At 22.1% G+C, this 15,494-nt stretch overlaps 5 protein-coding genes across 5 annotated transcripts; 2 read left to right on the plus strand and 3 right to left on the minus strand.

The window, feature by feature from the left end:
- Nucleotides 1-101: 101 nt before the first annotated feature.
- On the minus strand, nucleotides 102-915 carry PVVCY_1004240 (trafficking protein particle complex subunit 1, putative; the record flags this gene model as incomplete). The annotated part of the gene is made up of 3 exons (XM_008625872.2): nucleotides 102-176; nucleotides 277-389; nucleotides 507-915. The coding sequence occupies 3 exons, from the start codon at nucleotides 913-915 to the stop codon at nucleotides 102-104; spliced, it is 597 nt and encodes a 198-aa protein (XP_008624094.2).
- Nucleotides 916-1,574: 659 nt separating this feature from the next.
- On the plus strand, nucleotides 1,575-5,134 carry PVVCY_1004250 (GTPase-activating protein, putative; the record flags this gene model as incomplete). Its single annotated transcript, XM_008625873.2, has 7 exons — nucleotides 1,575-3,895; nucleotides 4,008-4,095; nucleotides 4,246-4,418; nucleotides 4,533-4,602; nucleotides 4,700-4,804; nucleotides 4,897-4,987; nucleotides 5,109-5,134. The coding sequence occupies 7 exons, from the start codon at nucleotides 1,575-1,577 to the stop codon at nucleotides 5,132-5,134; spliced, it is 2,874 nt and encodes a 957-aa protein (XP_008624095.2).
- A 716-nt stretch (nucleotides 5,135-5,850) lies between these two features.
- On the minus strand, nucleotides 5,851-8,525 carry PVVCY_1004260 (conserved Plasmodium protein, unknown function; the record flags this gene model as incomplete). The annotated part of the gene is made up of 5 exons (XM_008625874.2): nucleotides 5,851-6,030; nucleotides 6,132-6,456; nucleotides 6,561-7,921; nucleotides 8,151-8,248; nucleotides 8,384-8,525. The coding sequence occupies 5 exons, from the start codon at nucleotides 8,523-8,525 to the stop codon at nucleotides 5,851-5,853; spliced, it is 2,106 nt and encodes a 701-aa protein (XP_008624096.2).
- Nucleotides 8,526-10,187: 1,662 nt separating this feature from the next.
- Nucleotides 10,188-11,063, minus strand: PVVCY_1004270 (conserved Plasmodium protein, unknown function; the record flags this gene model as incomplete). Its single annotated transcript, XM_008625875.2, has 1 exon — nucleotides 10,188-11,063. One exon carries the CDS (start codon nucleotides 11,061-11,063, stop codon nucleotides 10,188-10,190), a length of 876 nt encoding a protein of 291 aa, XP_008624097.2.
- A 2,229-nt stretch (nucleotides 11,064-13,292) lies between these two features.
- On the plus strand, nucleotides 13,293-14,319 carry PVVCY_1004280 (conserved Plasmodium protein, unknown function; the record flags this gene model as incomplete). Its single annotated transcript, XM_008625876.2, has 2 exons — nucleotides 13,293-13,312; nucleotides 13,443-14,319. 2 exons carry the CDS (start codon nucleotides 13,293-13,295, stop codon nucleotides 14,317-14,319), a joined length of 897 nt encoding a protein of 298 aa, XP_008624098.2.
- Between the last annotated feature and the right edge of the window lie 1,175 nt (nucleotides 14,320-15,494).

Below are 15,494 nucleotides of genomic sequence, written 5' to 3' on the forward strand. Positions count from 1 at the left end.
TACATACATATATTATATATATTGGCGCGAGTAGAAAAAATAATATGGGTTGGTGTGAACTGATAAAATTTTCCATTAACTTATAATATTGTAAAAATAAACTATACAACAAATAATGATCTTATTCTTTCTTTTATTTTATCATCAAATGTTTTATCTCGTATCTCGTCACCGACCTGAATAAAAAAATTCAAAATATATATACAACATGTGAAGATAATAAAAAGGGTAAACATACGTGGAAAAAAATATGGAGATATATAAGGATTAAATTACTTGATATAGGGGATTTAAAATAATCAAATCAAGAAATATCGTTTTGTAAATGTCCTTTAAAAAGTCTGATAAATTGGCCATATCTTTATGAGTGATTAAAACGAATTTGTAAGCTGTAATTGTAAAAAGAGAAAAATCAGGAAAAATTTAATTCCATATTTTAATATGTACATGTAAGGAATAATATGAGTGCAAGGGATTCATTTGCATATGGATTGTGTATAGCTAACCTGTGAGGGTTTCAAAGTAATGCAACTTGTATAAAGGGGTATTAAAGGAATTGAAGTTTCCGACATGTAAATTATTTTGGGTATTTAATAGATTTTGTTCGTGTGTTTTTGTATTTACGTTAATATTTTTAGTCCCATTATCCATCAACTTATATAAGTTTTTTAATTTTTTATTTGGCTGTATATTAAAGCATAAGTAGTTTATTGCATATATTGAGCCTAGTAACAATTTTTCAGTTTCATTTTTACTTTCTTTATTTTCGCGTCCTAATTTTTTACTATCAATTTTATTTTTTTCCTGATCATTGTTTTTTAAGCAAGTATTGAAAATTGGCTGGTTTTTGTAAAAAATATAAAAGTAGTAATCTCGGAAATTTTCAGAGACGTCTGCACTTTTCTCATGTAACATGTTATTTGTATTTGTGTAAGTATTTTTATTTTGTATGTTTTATTAAATAATCAGTATTGGGTTATGTACAAGTATATATATATTTCCCAAAAATAATATCAGCTGTTTTGTATGTTTTTTTTTTTTTTTCAAAATTTGTATAAATAATTATTTTTATACTTTTTATTGGTGAGTTTTTAAAAAAAGAAAAGGACGAAAAATTTAAATAAAATGTTATGTATGTATATGGATATTTTAGAAAATATAAAAACAATTTATTAAACTATATAGAAATATGAAATATATTTTTTTGCAATTTTTTTTATTTTTTTCAAAAAATTTTATCTTTAAAAATTCAGTAGGATTTTACAGTTTCATATAGCTTTTGATAAATTTAGGATGTGCAACTTAGATATAGGGCCTGGAAATTTTTTTGATACATATAAAACCGGAACAATGTTAAATTCATGGTACGGAAAAAAATGATATAAAAGGGAAAAAGAAGTATTAGTATATATTTCACAAAGCTTACAAAATATATTTAAAAAAACTTTACCCTTAAGGTATATATTTATATATTTGATCTTGAATAACTATTGTAAAAAAATATCTATTTAAATATATTTAAGGAACATTTGAATTATAAAGATATATAGAAAATAAATAAAAAAATATAATGTATGGATGAGTATCAAAATTATTTAAATGATAAAAATATAAATAATGAAAAAATCAGAAAAAATCAAAACTTTTCGGAAAATTTGCTACAAAATTTAAGAGATAACATATTTGAGAATAATAATAGTACAAATATGAATTCTAGTGAAAACTCGTCTTTTCTACAAACACATTTAGAGAAGAATAAAAATTTTCACATTAATGAATCAGAAAAGTTTAGAGATAATCAAGTAAATATAAATTGTACGAATAATATAAGGAGAGTAAATAATGTTGATGAAGAAAGTGTAGCAATTCCTCGGTGTAATAGTAGCACCAATGATAATACCTCTAATAATTTTAAGGTTTTAGAAAATGATAAGTCATTACAAAACTTACACAATAGTGATATAGAGAATACTAACTTTATAAATAACACATTTGATAGTAGTAAACAAAATTTAAATGAAAGTACAGAGAATATATCAAATATTGAAAATGTATGTAGTTTTGAAATGAAAGAAATTATACCTAATAAAGGTGTAGAACAAAATGAGATGGAAAATACCCATAAAATAAGTGACGAAGAAATAAACAAAAATTTTGAAATGAAAAGTGAAAATGAAAATGATTTGAGTAAAGAAATAAAAGCTCTTGACCCTCCTAAAAGTGTTTACGAATATAATCATAATGTTATATATCACGAACTATATATTGAATTATTAGAAGTAAATAAAAGTTTGCAAAATAAAATAAAAAATTTAGAAAAAATAATAGAAATGCAAAAAGAATTATTAAAAAGTAAAGAAGACGACACATTTGAACATAATATGATTGAAAAGAGGAAAATGGGTAGTAAAAGTTTCGTTAATAATAATTATTTTTTAAATTTTTTCAATAAAAAAAATAAAACTAGCAAAAAAAAAGAAGATGAGGATGGAAAGATTGATAACGAAGATGATAATGAAATTTTTGAAAAAGATGGAGTAGCTGAATCGGGTTATAATCATAATCGAAGAGGGAAAGGGAGTATGACAAGGTTTCAGAATATGCCTTTTTCATTTTTTAGTGATAAAAGTAGTAAACAAAAAAAGCAAAAAAATGATGAAGGAATAGATACAATGAATTTATCAATACAAGGAAAAGACAACGTAGATCAAAAAACAAAAAGAACTACAGGGACTTCGAAATGGGCAAAACAATTTGATTATAAATGGATTAAATCTATTAATAATTCTAATAACTTCCAAGAATGTGAACATATATATAATGATGATACAAAGGAGTTTGATGAAATGGACAATGATCGAAACAATGATATGAATAAATATATGAAACTGTCTTTACGTGAGAATGAATATGTTGATTTTTATGATAATGATGAGAATTGTATTTATGATAATCCACAATATTTATATAATAATAATAAAGGAAGTAAAATAAATAAAAAAAAAAGTTATTCATTTTTTAAAGATAAACAACATTCAAAAGAAAGTGATAAATACACAGATAGTGAATATAAAGATATAAGTATAATTAAAGAAATAACACTTATAAAATATTGGTATAATAAAATTATACCTTTAATAAATGATGAAAAAAAAATATATACATTAATCGAATTAGTAATGATGAATTATATGCCTCAAGTTATAAAAGAATATTTTTGGAAAGCAAATATAAATAACAAATTAAATATATCAGATTATTTTGTTAAAGTATTAATTAAAAATGCAAACTTTATACAAATATATATATACATAAATAATAAGCAATATCATAATAATTTTTCTCGTTATTTTAAAAGTTTAATAAATTTAGAAAAAAGTAGCATAAATGTTGTGCCCTCACCATCAAGTGGAACATGTTTTGTCGATGAAAATGAATTAATAAGTACAGTAAAAGAAAGTGAACTTTTTAAAAAATTGGTGAAGGCAGGAATATTTATAGAAGATGATGAAGAGGGTAGTAATGATTCAAAAGAGAATGGTAAAGTAGGTAGTACTGACAATGGTATAGAAGTGAATAGTGAATTAAATAGTACATCGAATCTTAATAAGGATGAAGAATGTGATAAGGAAAATGATAAAAAAGAAAAAGTTGAAATGAACAAATTTGAATATTTAGATATAGATATACTTCAACGTTATTCAATTCATAAATTTTTTTATCAAATATTAATCGATTTAGATAGAACGATGTATATAATAAAAAAGAACCAAGAATATTATCAACGAAATAGTGTAGATCAAGACAATTTATTGTTTGAATTAAATATCCCTGATACCAAAAAAAACTTAAACAAGCTTCTACAAATGTATGTTATGTTTAAGCCAGAATTAGGGTAAGTACAAAAGGGGGAGAAACACGAGCAAGAATATGTCTATTTTTGATTGTTTGATTGTTTGATTATTTATCTGTTTCTTCTTCATTGATTTTTGAATTTTCTTCTATAGGTATATTCAAGGAATGTCATACATCGCCTTAGTATTTTTGTTACACTGCAAACTGGAAAAAGCATTTATCCATTTTGCAAATTTTATGGTAAGGACCCCATTTCGAAAATAATCTACAAAAATATGGTTTTTATTTTTGTTACAATTTTGGATTTTACCATCTATTAAGTTCGTCATTATTGTTATGTCGGGTTGATTATAGCTGATGGTGTTATTTTTTTATTTACTTTTTTTACAGGAATATAAGAATATGCGGAACTTATACAGCTTTAACAAACAGGAAATACAAATATTTTTATATACAATTAAGGAAATTTTGACAAAAAAAAATATTGAAGTTTATAAAGAAATCGTTAAACATTATAATATAGATAATATATTTATTCAATGGGCTTACACGATGTTTTTAACGTAATTTTTTATATTTAAAAATTTGTTATGAATTTGTTTAGCTTGGTTGTAAGAAGTTTAATATATAAAATAATACAATATGCATATTTCTCTTTACATTTTCACCCTTTTCAGGTGTTTACCTTTCCGTATTTTCATTCGCATATTTGATATCTATACATTTAATGAAAAAATAATATTCGAGGTAAATAAAAAATAGCTTTATAAAGTATATAATTTTTACATAATAAAAAAGGCGAAATATATTCATAATATTTTATATATTTTCTTTCCCTATTCAGACAATTATATGTATATTTACATATTTTAACAAATTCCATTCTATGGAAAATGTTGACACAATGATAAAGCATTTATCTTCCTTTTCATTTAACATGGACATACAGGTAAGTCCTTATATATATTCCTACAAATGTTTTCACACACAATTTTTAATAAATTTTGCTTAACTTATGAAATATTATAAAACTATTTTTAGGAGGATAAATTTTTTTCAATGTTAAAAAAATCAAAAATAAAAAAAAGGAAAATTATATATTATAGAGAAAAATACCTTTCCACCATTAGTAGTAAGACACATTAATTTATTCGAGTTTTTTGGTTTGCTTAAGATTTGTTTGTTCTATAGGGAATGATATTATAAGTCATACTATTACAAAATATATTTTTTATATGATTATTTCTTTTTAGAAAATGAAGAAGTCCATGAGAATTAAACAAAATTTAGTGGAGGGATTTACATAATTCGAAAATATTTCGAGAGATAGTAGCAAGCTTAAAATATGTACATATTCATATTATTTTTGTTTTTTCATATATGATAGGTATTTTAAATTTTGTGAAAAGATAAAAATAAAATTTAACTTTGTTATTATTCATTTGTTTTGGTTATAATAATATTATATATAATTATTTTTTAAAAACAAGTAAACATTTTTAAAGTCTTTTTTTAAATAAATTTTACAACACACGCTATATTCTAGCAAATTATAATTGTAAAAATAACATTATATTATATCATTTAATGGTGAAAAAAAATATATATTAATATTTTATATTCGAATATTTGGTAACCATATGAATATTTTTTCCTCTCCGAATGTATGAAAGGATTATAGAGAAAAAAAAATAATATTAAGCTCATGAATTTAAAAAAAATAAATAAAATTAAAAAACAAAAAAAATATTATAAAAAATAGTATTAGGGGGATTATGTAGACTGAAAAATTATCGTGTAGAATTATAATCCAGAATAAATAAAAGGAAACATTTATTAAAAATGTTTTATAAAATATTTTGAATATATAAAAACGGGGATGGATCATAATGCTAAAAAAAATATGTAAATAAAATGTTTACACACAAGTTGAAAATTGGGATAATGCATGTGTCTATTCGGGAATATATAACTGAAATAAAATGATATACTTTTTTATTCTGTTTTAAATTGCTCTTTAACATATGTGCTTAAAAAAAAGGATAGATCAAAGTATTTTTTTTTCTCTTCATTTGTTTCTGATTTGACAATGTTTTTGACTGATTTGGTGGCATATTCTTGTATAAAATTTACAAAGGATATTAAATTTCCGTAAAATTTCATGTAGTCATTTACCTATAGGTATATAATAAATAGTATAAAAAATAATAGAAAACTGAATAAAAGTTAATATTTTTTCAAATTTTTATATTTTCTTTTAGTAGTGAAAAATATACCTTTTTTAGCTCCTTTTGAAGATCAAGATAAAGAGGCACTAAGTGATTGAGCTCGAAATCGTTTGAATCGTTTTCATCCTGCCCATTCTCATCATTTTTGTTTTCTTCATTAATTCCATTTTTACTAAAGCTATTTTCCATATCTTTATTGGCATTATTTAGGTTATTTTGAGACTCTAAATAATTTTGCACTTGATCAAATTCTTCCTTTACAGTTTTATAAATATAATCGATATTAGCATTTTCTTTAAATTCTTCTAGATAAAATTTAAATCGTACGATTAAAAAGAGGGAAAAGCAGTCAAACTTCTCCAGTTTTAGGTTCCTATTAAAACGAAATAAGAATGAAAAAAAGTATATATATGAGGGCATAGAGACAATAAATTTTTGAAATACAATATGGTATTTGTCATTTGAATTTCCCTTTACCTATTATGAAGCAAAGCAAAATTGGCTAAGGCTTTCCATGGATCCGAGTTTGTATTTTTATCGTAATTAATTATATCATAAACATTTGTTTCATTGATATATGTTGATATATCCGTATTTATTAACTGTTCAAATTTGATTTTATTTTTTATTTTAAAATTATATATATCTACATTATATATTAATTCTATTGAATAAAAAAAATTTGAAAATTTTTCTTTAATTATACTATTGTAAGTTTCATTAAATTTTTGAATGTGTTGATCGTTGTTTGTATTATCATTAAAATCATTTCTTAGTGTATTTTCCTGTTCTGTCGGATTTGTATCTCCAAATATATTTAATATATTGTTAAATGTTTGGAATTCATTTAAATCTTCTAAAAAGTTATCACTAGACTCAGGAGTGTATTCTTTTCCGCAATAATTTAACCTAATATATGTTTCGATAATTAAATATAATCGATCCAAAAATAAAAATATAAAAAAGTTTACTGCATATAGATCTAATAAAGTAATTTTAGTAAACTGAGATATCCATTTCATAAATTTATTTTTTTTATATTTAAATAACTTTTCTCTTAAGTCACAATATTTTTTATAATCCTCATTGTTTAAGGTTTGTGATAATATACTTCTGAAACGAAGCCGATAATCAAATCTTTTCTCATCAAATATGTTTTTTATAATTTTTTGGATATCTTTATTTTTAAAGATATAATCATTATATATAAATTCTTTTTTTATAGACTTTTTTAACTCCTCTAAATTATATTCTTTATTATTTTTTCCAATAGACATGCTATTCTCAGCACTATCATAACAATTGTCATCGTCACTTTGGTGAGCAACATCATTATCAGTCTCATCTAATTTTTCAGTTTTTATTAATACGTTTTTCATATCATTTGCCACTTTTTGATCCAGAGAATTGCTATTGTTGTATAAATTCAAACAAATACTGCTGCTATTAGAAATATTTTTTACATTACTTGTATTGGCATTTTTATTTATACCATCTGTCTCTAATTTGTTATCATCGATATTGTATACTTCTTTTACAATTTCGACATTATCCTTCTGTTTTATTATATTTTCAGGAGAGGTAAAATCATTACTCCATCTCTTATTGTATACGTCTTGAAAATTTTGAAATTCAAATGGAAATATTTTTTTTAAAAATACTAAAAGATCCTTATTTTTATTGTCATTTTTATACTCGTATGAAAACTTTTTAAATATAACATAGCATAAAATATTCATATATAAATGCAGCCCTTTTATAAAATTGAAATTATCTTCTAGTTTGTAAATCCGCAATATTCTAGCTATATAATTTTTTAAATTTAGATCATATTTTACCTGAACGGCAATAAAAAAAAAATAATAAATAAAGCCAAGCTAGCCAATTTAAATTTAGTTGAACAATATGTAAATCAAATATCAGCATTAAAACGATTACAACTTTTAAACATTGTTACTTTATCTTTTTTTTTAAAAAAAAGAACTCATACAAAATAATAGTCTTAATTTATTTTATGGTTCTATTTCAACTGTCTATATAATATTATATATTTCATAGAAAGCTTACATTGGAATAATCAATTAGGACATGCCCATAATAACGGTTAGGTTTACTTTTGTTTTTATCGGCATTTTTATCAATCTTAATATTCTTAATTTTATTCACTAAAAAGAAAAAGGATATAAATTATATGTGGAATTGAAAATATGGATAATAAATATGTTTATACATATATGAATTTATACAAATAGCACATGTGTATTTTCTACAGAGAAAGTATATATGTCTTTTTAACTCACGTGATTTTTTATTTTTTTTCTTTATATAATATATTAATTTCCGTCTTTGATCTTTTGTTAGTTGCTGCATTAATTCCCCCCATTCTTTTTTATTTTTGGTTTTCAATATTAAATAAATGTCTTTAATTCTGTCGTCATCCATGGTTTTAAACGTGTATACCAATATTAATTTATTTTTGTTTTGTTCAGCTTCTTTTATCCTCCTTTTTTATTTTACTTGTTTCCCAATTCAAATTAAAATTATCATGAGGAGGAAAACTTCACTAGTATAACATTTTTAAATATTACTATTAAAGAGGAATATAAAAATTAATGATATGTATAACCTTTGGGGTTTCAATCTCTTAAATTTTATTAAATGAATATTTTCATGAAGAAAAATATATACAAATTAAATAAGCTTTTGATAACGTACTACTATTTAATAGTAACTGCAAATAGATGAAAATGAAACAAAAAATAAAACGGTTTATTTTATGAACCTATTGTATTGAATTATAAGTTCTAAAATAAAAAATAATAAAGTTAAAATAGTGTATGAAAAACTGAAAAAAATTAAAAAAAGAAAAAAAAAACAAATAATTGAACATTTATTTATACCAATATATGGAAATTAATATATGATAAACCATAATATTGACATCATTTATTATTGAAGCAAAAATTAATATTTTGATTCAATTAAATATTGGTGAAATACAATTATATATTATTAAGAAAGAGTTTCCATATTTTCCATTGTTTACCTTTTGATATATACTATAATACAACGCATTCAGACGCAGTGAAATAATACATACGACCATATATCATGGAAATATATTTATATGGATAACATATGGCATGATTGTACATTAAATTTAAAAAACAAATTATATTTTCCTTTGTTAGGATCCCAATTATATGAAATTATGTTCACTCTATAAATGTCTACGTATAAATCATACGTTATAATTGGCTACCTTTTTGTTATAATTAATAATAAGGATAGAACCGCCTTAAAGAAGAAAGTTATTTATTCCATTTTTTCATATGGATTTATAAGAAATAAAATAAAAACCATAATATTGTTTCATATTTATAAACCGGTATTATTTTTTCCTATTAATATACTATAGCTTTATTTAAAGACAATTTTTTAAATATATTGCCATAAAATTGTTTGTATAATATATATAAAAATAATATACATATTATGATACAATATATATATATATTCTTATGTAATTTCGACAAAATAATCACGAAAAAATGCCATAAGCAAGTAAATAAAGTTATGAACCGCAATATAAAACTGAATATGTAAGTATACATGCTAAAATAAAGTATGACAACTATATACATATATATATTGTTAAATGAAATCATGTAGTATTATCATTAAATAATGTACTTAAAAAAATATATATTATAAATATGCATATTATATATTTATTAAAACCATGTGAATCCATTAATCACATAAATCACATATAGATATAATGATAATGCAAGGAAATCAATACAAAGCTGTAAAAACATAACAAATGGATAGGACTATATAAAATAATACATAGTACATATACATACAATATGATATATGTGTTTTACCCAATCATCATATGTTTAATAAAAGCAATATTTTATATATGTCGGTGCAGCACATTTAAGAGCAAGAAAATAAAGTTATCATTATGGATAACATCCCTAAATAATATAAAAATTTTGTCATTATAAAATCGGTGTATATATATATATTATGTATACTCATGATTTAGTCTATATTATATATTGATAGCATAAAAATTGTGATTTGTTTAACTGTTCATAACTCATCTGAACTATTAATAATATCAGTTAAAAAATTTTCGTACCATTTATTATTAACTGTTAAATTTTTTAATTCTTCGTGATCGATTTCCATTCCCATAAATTTTGTTGCTTTATGCAAAATATCTAAATGTGCTTTACTGTCGCTAATATTAACTTGTAATTTGGGTTTTTTAGTTCCATCTTCTGATTGTACTTCTTGAATTTTAATATCATTCAACAAGGCATCTGTAACACTGCTGTCACTTGTATATTCTCTAAATTTTATCATACCTATTAAAATTTGATTTAATTTGTTTTTAGTTTCTGGATTTTTTAAATCATCTTTATTCAATTTCATTAAGCTAGCTAACTTTTCTAACATTTCATCGTGACCTTCAATTTCATTAATAATTTCATCCATAGATTTATTTTCACTATTGTTTTTGACTTTTTCCATAGTTTTTCTTAAAAATGTTTTCACCATTTTTTTTTCCGATGTTTCATTTTTTGAATTTAACACATTTTGTAAGTACATATAAAACCTTATCATTTCTTTCATATCTTCAGGATTTATTAAATTATCAAATATATTTTCGCTCACGTCAGGATATAAACTACTTTCATCTATTATTGTGCTATGATCATTTTCGTTATTGCCATTTTTGTCTGCTATTTTAATTTCATTAAATAATTCAGCAGCTTCATTCAATTTATTTTCATTAAGTAGCTCTTTTAATTTTTGAAGATGTTCCATATGTAAGGCGTCTTGGGAGCTACCATTTTTCATTTCTTTTGAAGCGTTCTTTTTATTTGTCGCATTGCTACATTTTATTATGGATAAATTTAAAAGTAAAAAAAGAGAAAATGGTATTACCTTCTTGCTCACCATTTTGGTGATTGTAAATTTTTAAAAAATATATTTTTTGTATTATATATGTTAAATAACAATAAAAAAAAATTAATGAATACTATGTAAAATAATAATAAATAAATATTGGCTTTAAACGTATGTAAAATAATGTATATAATATATAAAATAGTCTATATATTTTCCACTTTAAAAAGATTAAGAAAGATATTATATTCTGATCGCTATATAATTTTAATACACTAAAATTTTTGTTAAAAAAATTAAAATTAAAAATATTTTGTCTTGAAATATATATGAAAAAATAAAATTATGAATATTATTTAATAAAAAATATATGTATAATTAAAATTATAAGTTTTATATATAGGACAAAAAATAACCTTTATAATATATGCCAAAAAAATTATTGTAACCATATGTAATATGATTATAAATTTTTTTATGTGGAATTCAATTTTTACATGCACAATGCACTGATTATTTTTTTTATTAAGCAATAACACAATATTGTAACCAAATTATAGTATTTAAAAAAAATGGAAAAAGGGACTTTTAAGAAAAAACTGTGTTATTATATATTTTTATTATATTTTCAACATTACTAAAATTGAAAATGGGAATATAAAAATTTATACTATAATAAATTATATGCTTATTTTATTTTTGGCAATTGTCACATTTATATACAATAATTTATCTATTACCCATATGTGGCATATGAACAAATTTGTTTATATAGTATCTTTCAGAGATATAAAGAACGAGGAGAGAACATTCCTTTTCTTAATTAACAATAATGGCATATTCTCTAATTTTACTTGATATTTTCCATGAATAAAAAGAGGTTTGAGTTCCTACCCCAATTAATATATTATAAATAAATGTATAAATATATACTTGCTATACACTGTTTTTTTTTAATTATATTTTATGCCATGTTTTTGCAACTCTTTCGCAAATTACGTAAGAATATATTCAATCTTTTTGAAATAAGCACAAGGAACAATTATGATTAAAATAATAAATAACTAAGAATTATAAATAGTTTTTATACAGTATTTGTATTTCATTGTCATATTATATAATTGCGATAAATTGCATAATATTACACTTCGGTTGTGTAAATATAAGGAAGAGTAGTGGGCAATCCAAGAGTTGCACTCTTTACATTATAAAGGTTGCTTATTTTTTTAAATTATAAAAAGAGAAAAATGTATATAACTGCATGTATGTATGGTTTATGTGCTTGTACATGCATATAGACGTGCTTCCATAGGAAGGAAAAATTATAATCCTTTCTTATTCAAAAATTGACAATTAAATGTTATAACATATATATTATTGGAAATTAAAAACACCATTTTCAACAATCATTTGGCCTTTAATAACGGGTTTATATATTTGTAGATTTAAAATATATCTAAATTATAAAATTTAATAACAACACATTTTGTTTTTTTCATTTTTACTAAGTTTTATATTCTTGAAATTTTAAAAAAAATTGCTCTAAAAAAACAAAAAATATTTGCATTAATTTTGAAACATATATAACAACTCGATAAAATATTAGACCTGTTTCCCATTTTATTAGCCAAGAAAATTATATAGAAAAGTGTAAAACACACAAGTGTTTTACCTTATTTTAATCATATTAATTTTATTATAATTATTTTTAGGGAGAAAAATTATTATTATCATAAAATGGTGTTTGCAACAAGGGGAAATATATTAAATTGGTGTGTAGAAAAAAAAAATATAAAAAATTACAAAAAATAAAATAATTGGTAAATATGTCATAAAATTATATTTTTTGGGGTATTTTTAATATGAATACTATTTATTGTGTTTACTATTATTTTTTAATATAAAATATGTATATATATTTATATACACAATTCAAGTAAATTTTTTTTATAAGTTGCTATTTTGTTCTTGTTCTTATTGAAATTGTTTATGCACATGCGTATAATTTGAAAAGAGAGAGAAAAAAAAAAATAAAATATAGTGAAAAAATATAAAAGCACAATAGTTATTTATATATAGTAACAAATTAATATATATTAAATTTTCTTCATTAAAAAGTATATGTTGTAAAAATTCAATGAGAAAATTGTATACATAATTAAACAACATAGTGTAAAAAAAAAAGAAGCCACAACCATATATAAATAATCTTTTCCAAAAAAAATGAGTATATATTTTTCGTAATTTTTTAAATTACTATTGCATTTTACTCAAAACTATAAAATGAAAAAAAATAAGGAAAAGTAAAATAATAATTATAAATACGATAGTGTGCCCCTTATTCTATCTTCGCTAAAAAACAAGCAAAATTTGAATTAATAAAATGAAAAAATTGTTTCTATATATTTTTCCGTTTTTTTTTGTAATATTTAGTGAATATATAACATGTTTAAGAGAAAATAGTATTGCACACAATTCCCAACTCGAGAATTATTCGAGTGGCATAAAAAATATAGGGAATAATGTGTGTACCTGTGATTTTACTGATAAATTAAATACAATACCCCAAAGTAAAACAAAAATAATTTGCAGTCTTAAACCCGGTTTTGGAGATGAAATTCGGATATTAGCAAATAAAGAATATGATATATATTGTTTTAATAACTCTAAAATATATTGTCCTTTAAAAAATACTTTTATAAGTAATGCAGATATAAATAATTATTCAAAAAATTTAAAATATACAATAAGTGATATACAACATAATAATAAAGCTGTTAAAGAATATCGTTTAGTTATAGATAAAAATGCAACAGACATTTTATTTTATTGTACAATAAAACCAAAACAAATATCTGAATTATTAGAAGGTGAAGTAAAAGTTGATTTAAAAAGAGAAATAATTGAAGAGTACGCAGTAGTACAAAATGCGGATACTCATGTTTGTGATTTTTCACAAGGAAATTTAAATATAAGTCCGTCTGGAGGGTTTTTTTATAAAAATTCAAGATCAGTTAATTGCATATATAAAGTTGTGCCAAATGAGTTGTTTTTAATAAAACTGCCAAAACTGGATGTTGTAAATGAAGTATTATTACCTAGTATAGTTAACTGCTTATCAGAACATTCTTTTATTAGTTTTACTTTAAAAAATATTGAAGAATATGATGATAATACAACACTACATTTAACATTAGGAAAGGTTAATAAAAAATTTAGTTTGGTTTGCTCTTTTGATTTGCTGGAATATAAAAGTGAGCCATGTCATATTGGAAGAAAAGGGAATGTCGTATTTTACTTTAACCCATAAAAGGATGTAATAAAAAAAATCAATGAAAAACACTAAAATTGCATAATCAAATTATAATAATATCATTTATCATAATGGTGATTATATCAAGGGACAGAATTAAAGGCATGAATACGCAAATAGATATAATTCATTGAGGATCTTTTCCATTCCGAAAGTATATAAAATATTATATGCTTAGATTTTTCATATGCCTATTTTCAGTTTCATTTTGCGTATATTACTGAGTATGGTAATGTATGCGTCATAGTAGCATTTACACTATTTTTTTGTTTTTTTTTTGTTTTTTTTTTGCTTTTATTTTTGCTTTTATTTTTGCTTTTATTTTTTATTTGTCGTTTTTAATGCTTTAAATCTCAAAAATTTTGAGAAAAGCATTTCACTAATTTGTCTTTTAATTTTGTTTCAGTCTTAAATATATTTGATTTTTAAAACTTTCTTTAATTTATACATTTTCAATTGAAGTTTTGAGACTTATTTTATAGTAAATGAAAAATAGTTGGATGATTTGTAATTATACAATAAAATATATGTAATCGTATTATAATATTAAAAAAAGGTAAAGGAAAGAAAAACGAAAATGTAGACACATATGTGTGCATATTTACGCATCTATACATATGTGGGCAAAAATTAAATACCGTCCAGTCTCTCTCATAATTTATGAATAAGTAACCGATTAAAAAAGGGAGATAAAATATATACTGAATAAAATGATAAGAAAAATAGTAGCTGTAATAAAATAAGGCGAATATGAATGTGTAAACAAATTTATTTGAATAATTAAATTACAAGTGTAGTTACTTTTTTCTACAATATCCAAATAAAAAAAATGTCTTTATTTACAAAATAATCATAATAATGTAAGGATGCCTGATTTTAAAGACATTTGTATGAAGGAAATATTTCCAAGTAAACAAATAAAAAGGTTTTTTTTAAAATGTCGACCTAAGGAAAAGGTTTTGTATTCCTTTACTTCGGAAAATGTAAATTTTTTCAAATAAAATTAGCAAAAAAAAAGGAGAAAAAATTGAGAGATATAAAAATGTCGTTACAATGCACCTATTCTTAATTATATGCATAATATTTACACCATATATATCTATAAGCTTGTATACAAAATGATCTATTCTACGTATACATATTTTTAAATTGTTTGAATTGTTTCAAAATAA

The sequence above is a fragment of the Plasmodium vinckei genome, assembly GCF_900681995.1.
Source record: "Plasmodium vinckei vinckei genome assembly, chromosome: PVVCY_10".
In the NCBI taxonomy this organism is placed as follows: domain Eukaryota; phylum Apicomplexa; class Aconoidasida; order Haemosporida; family Plasmodiidae; genus Plasmodium; species Plasmodium vinckei.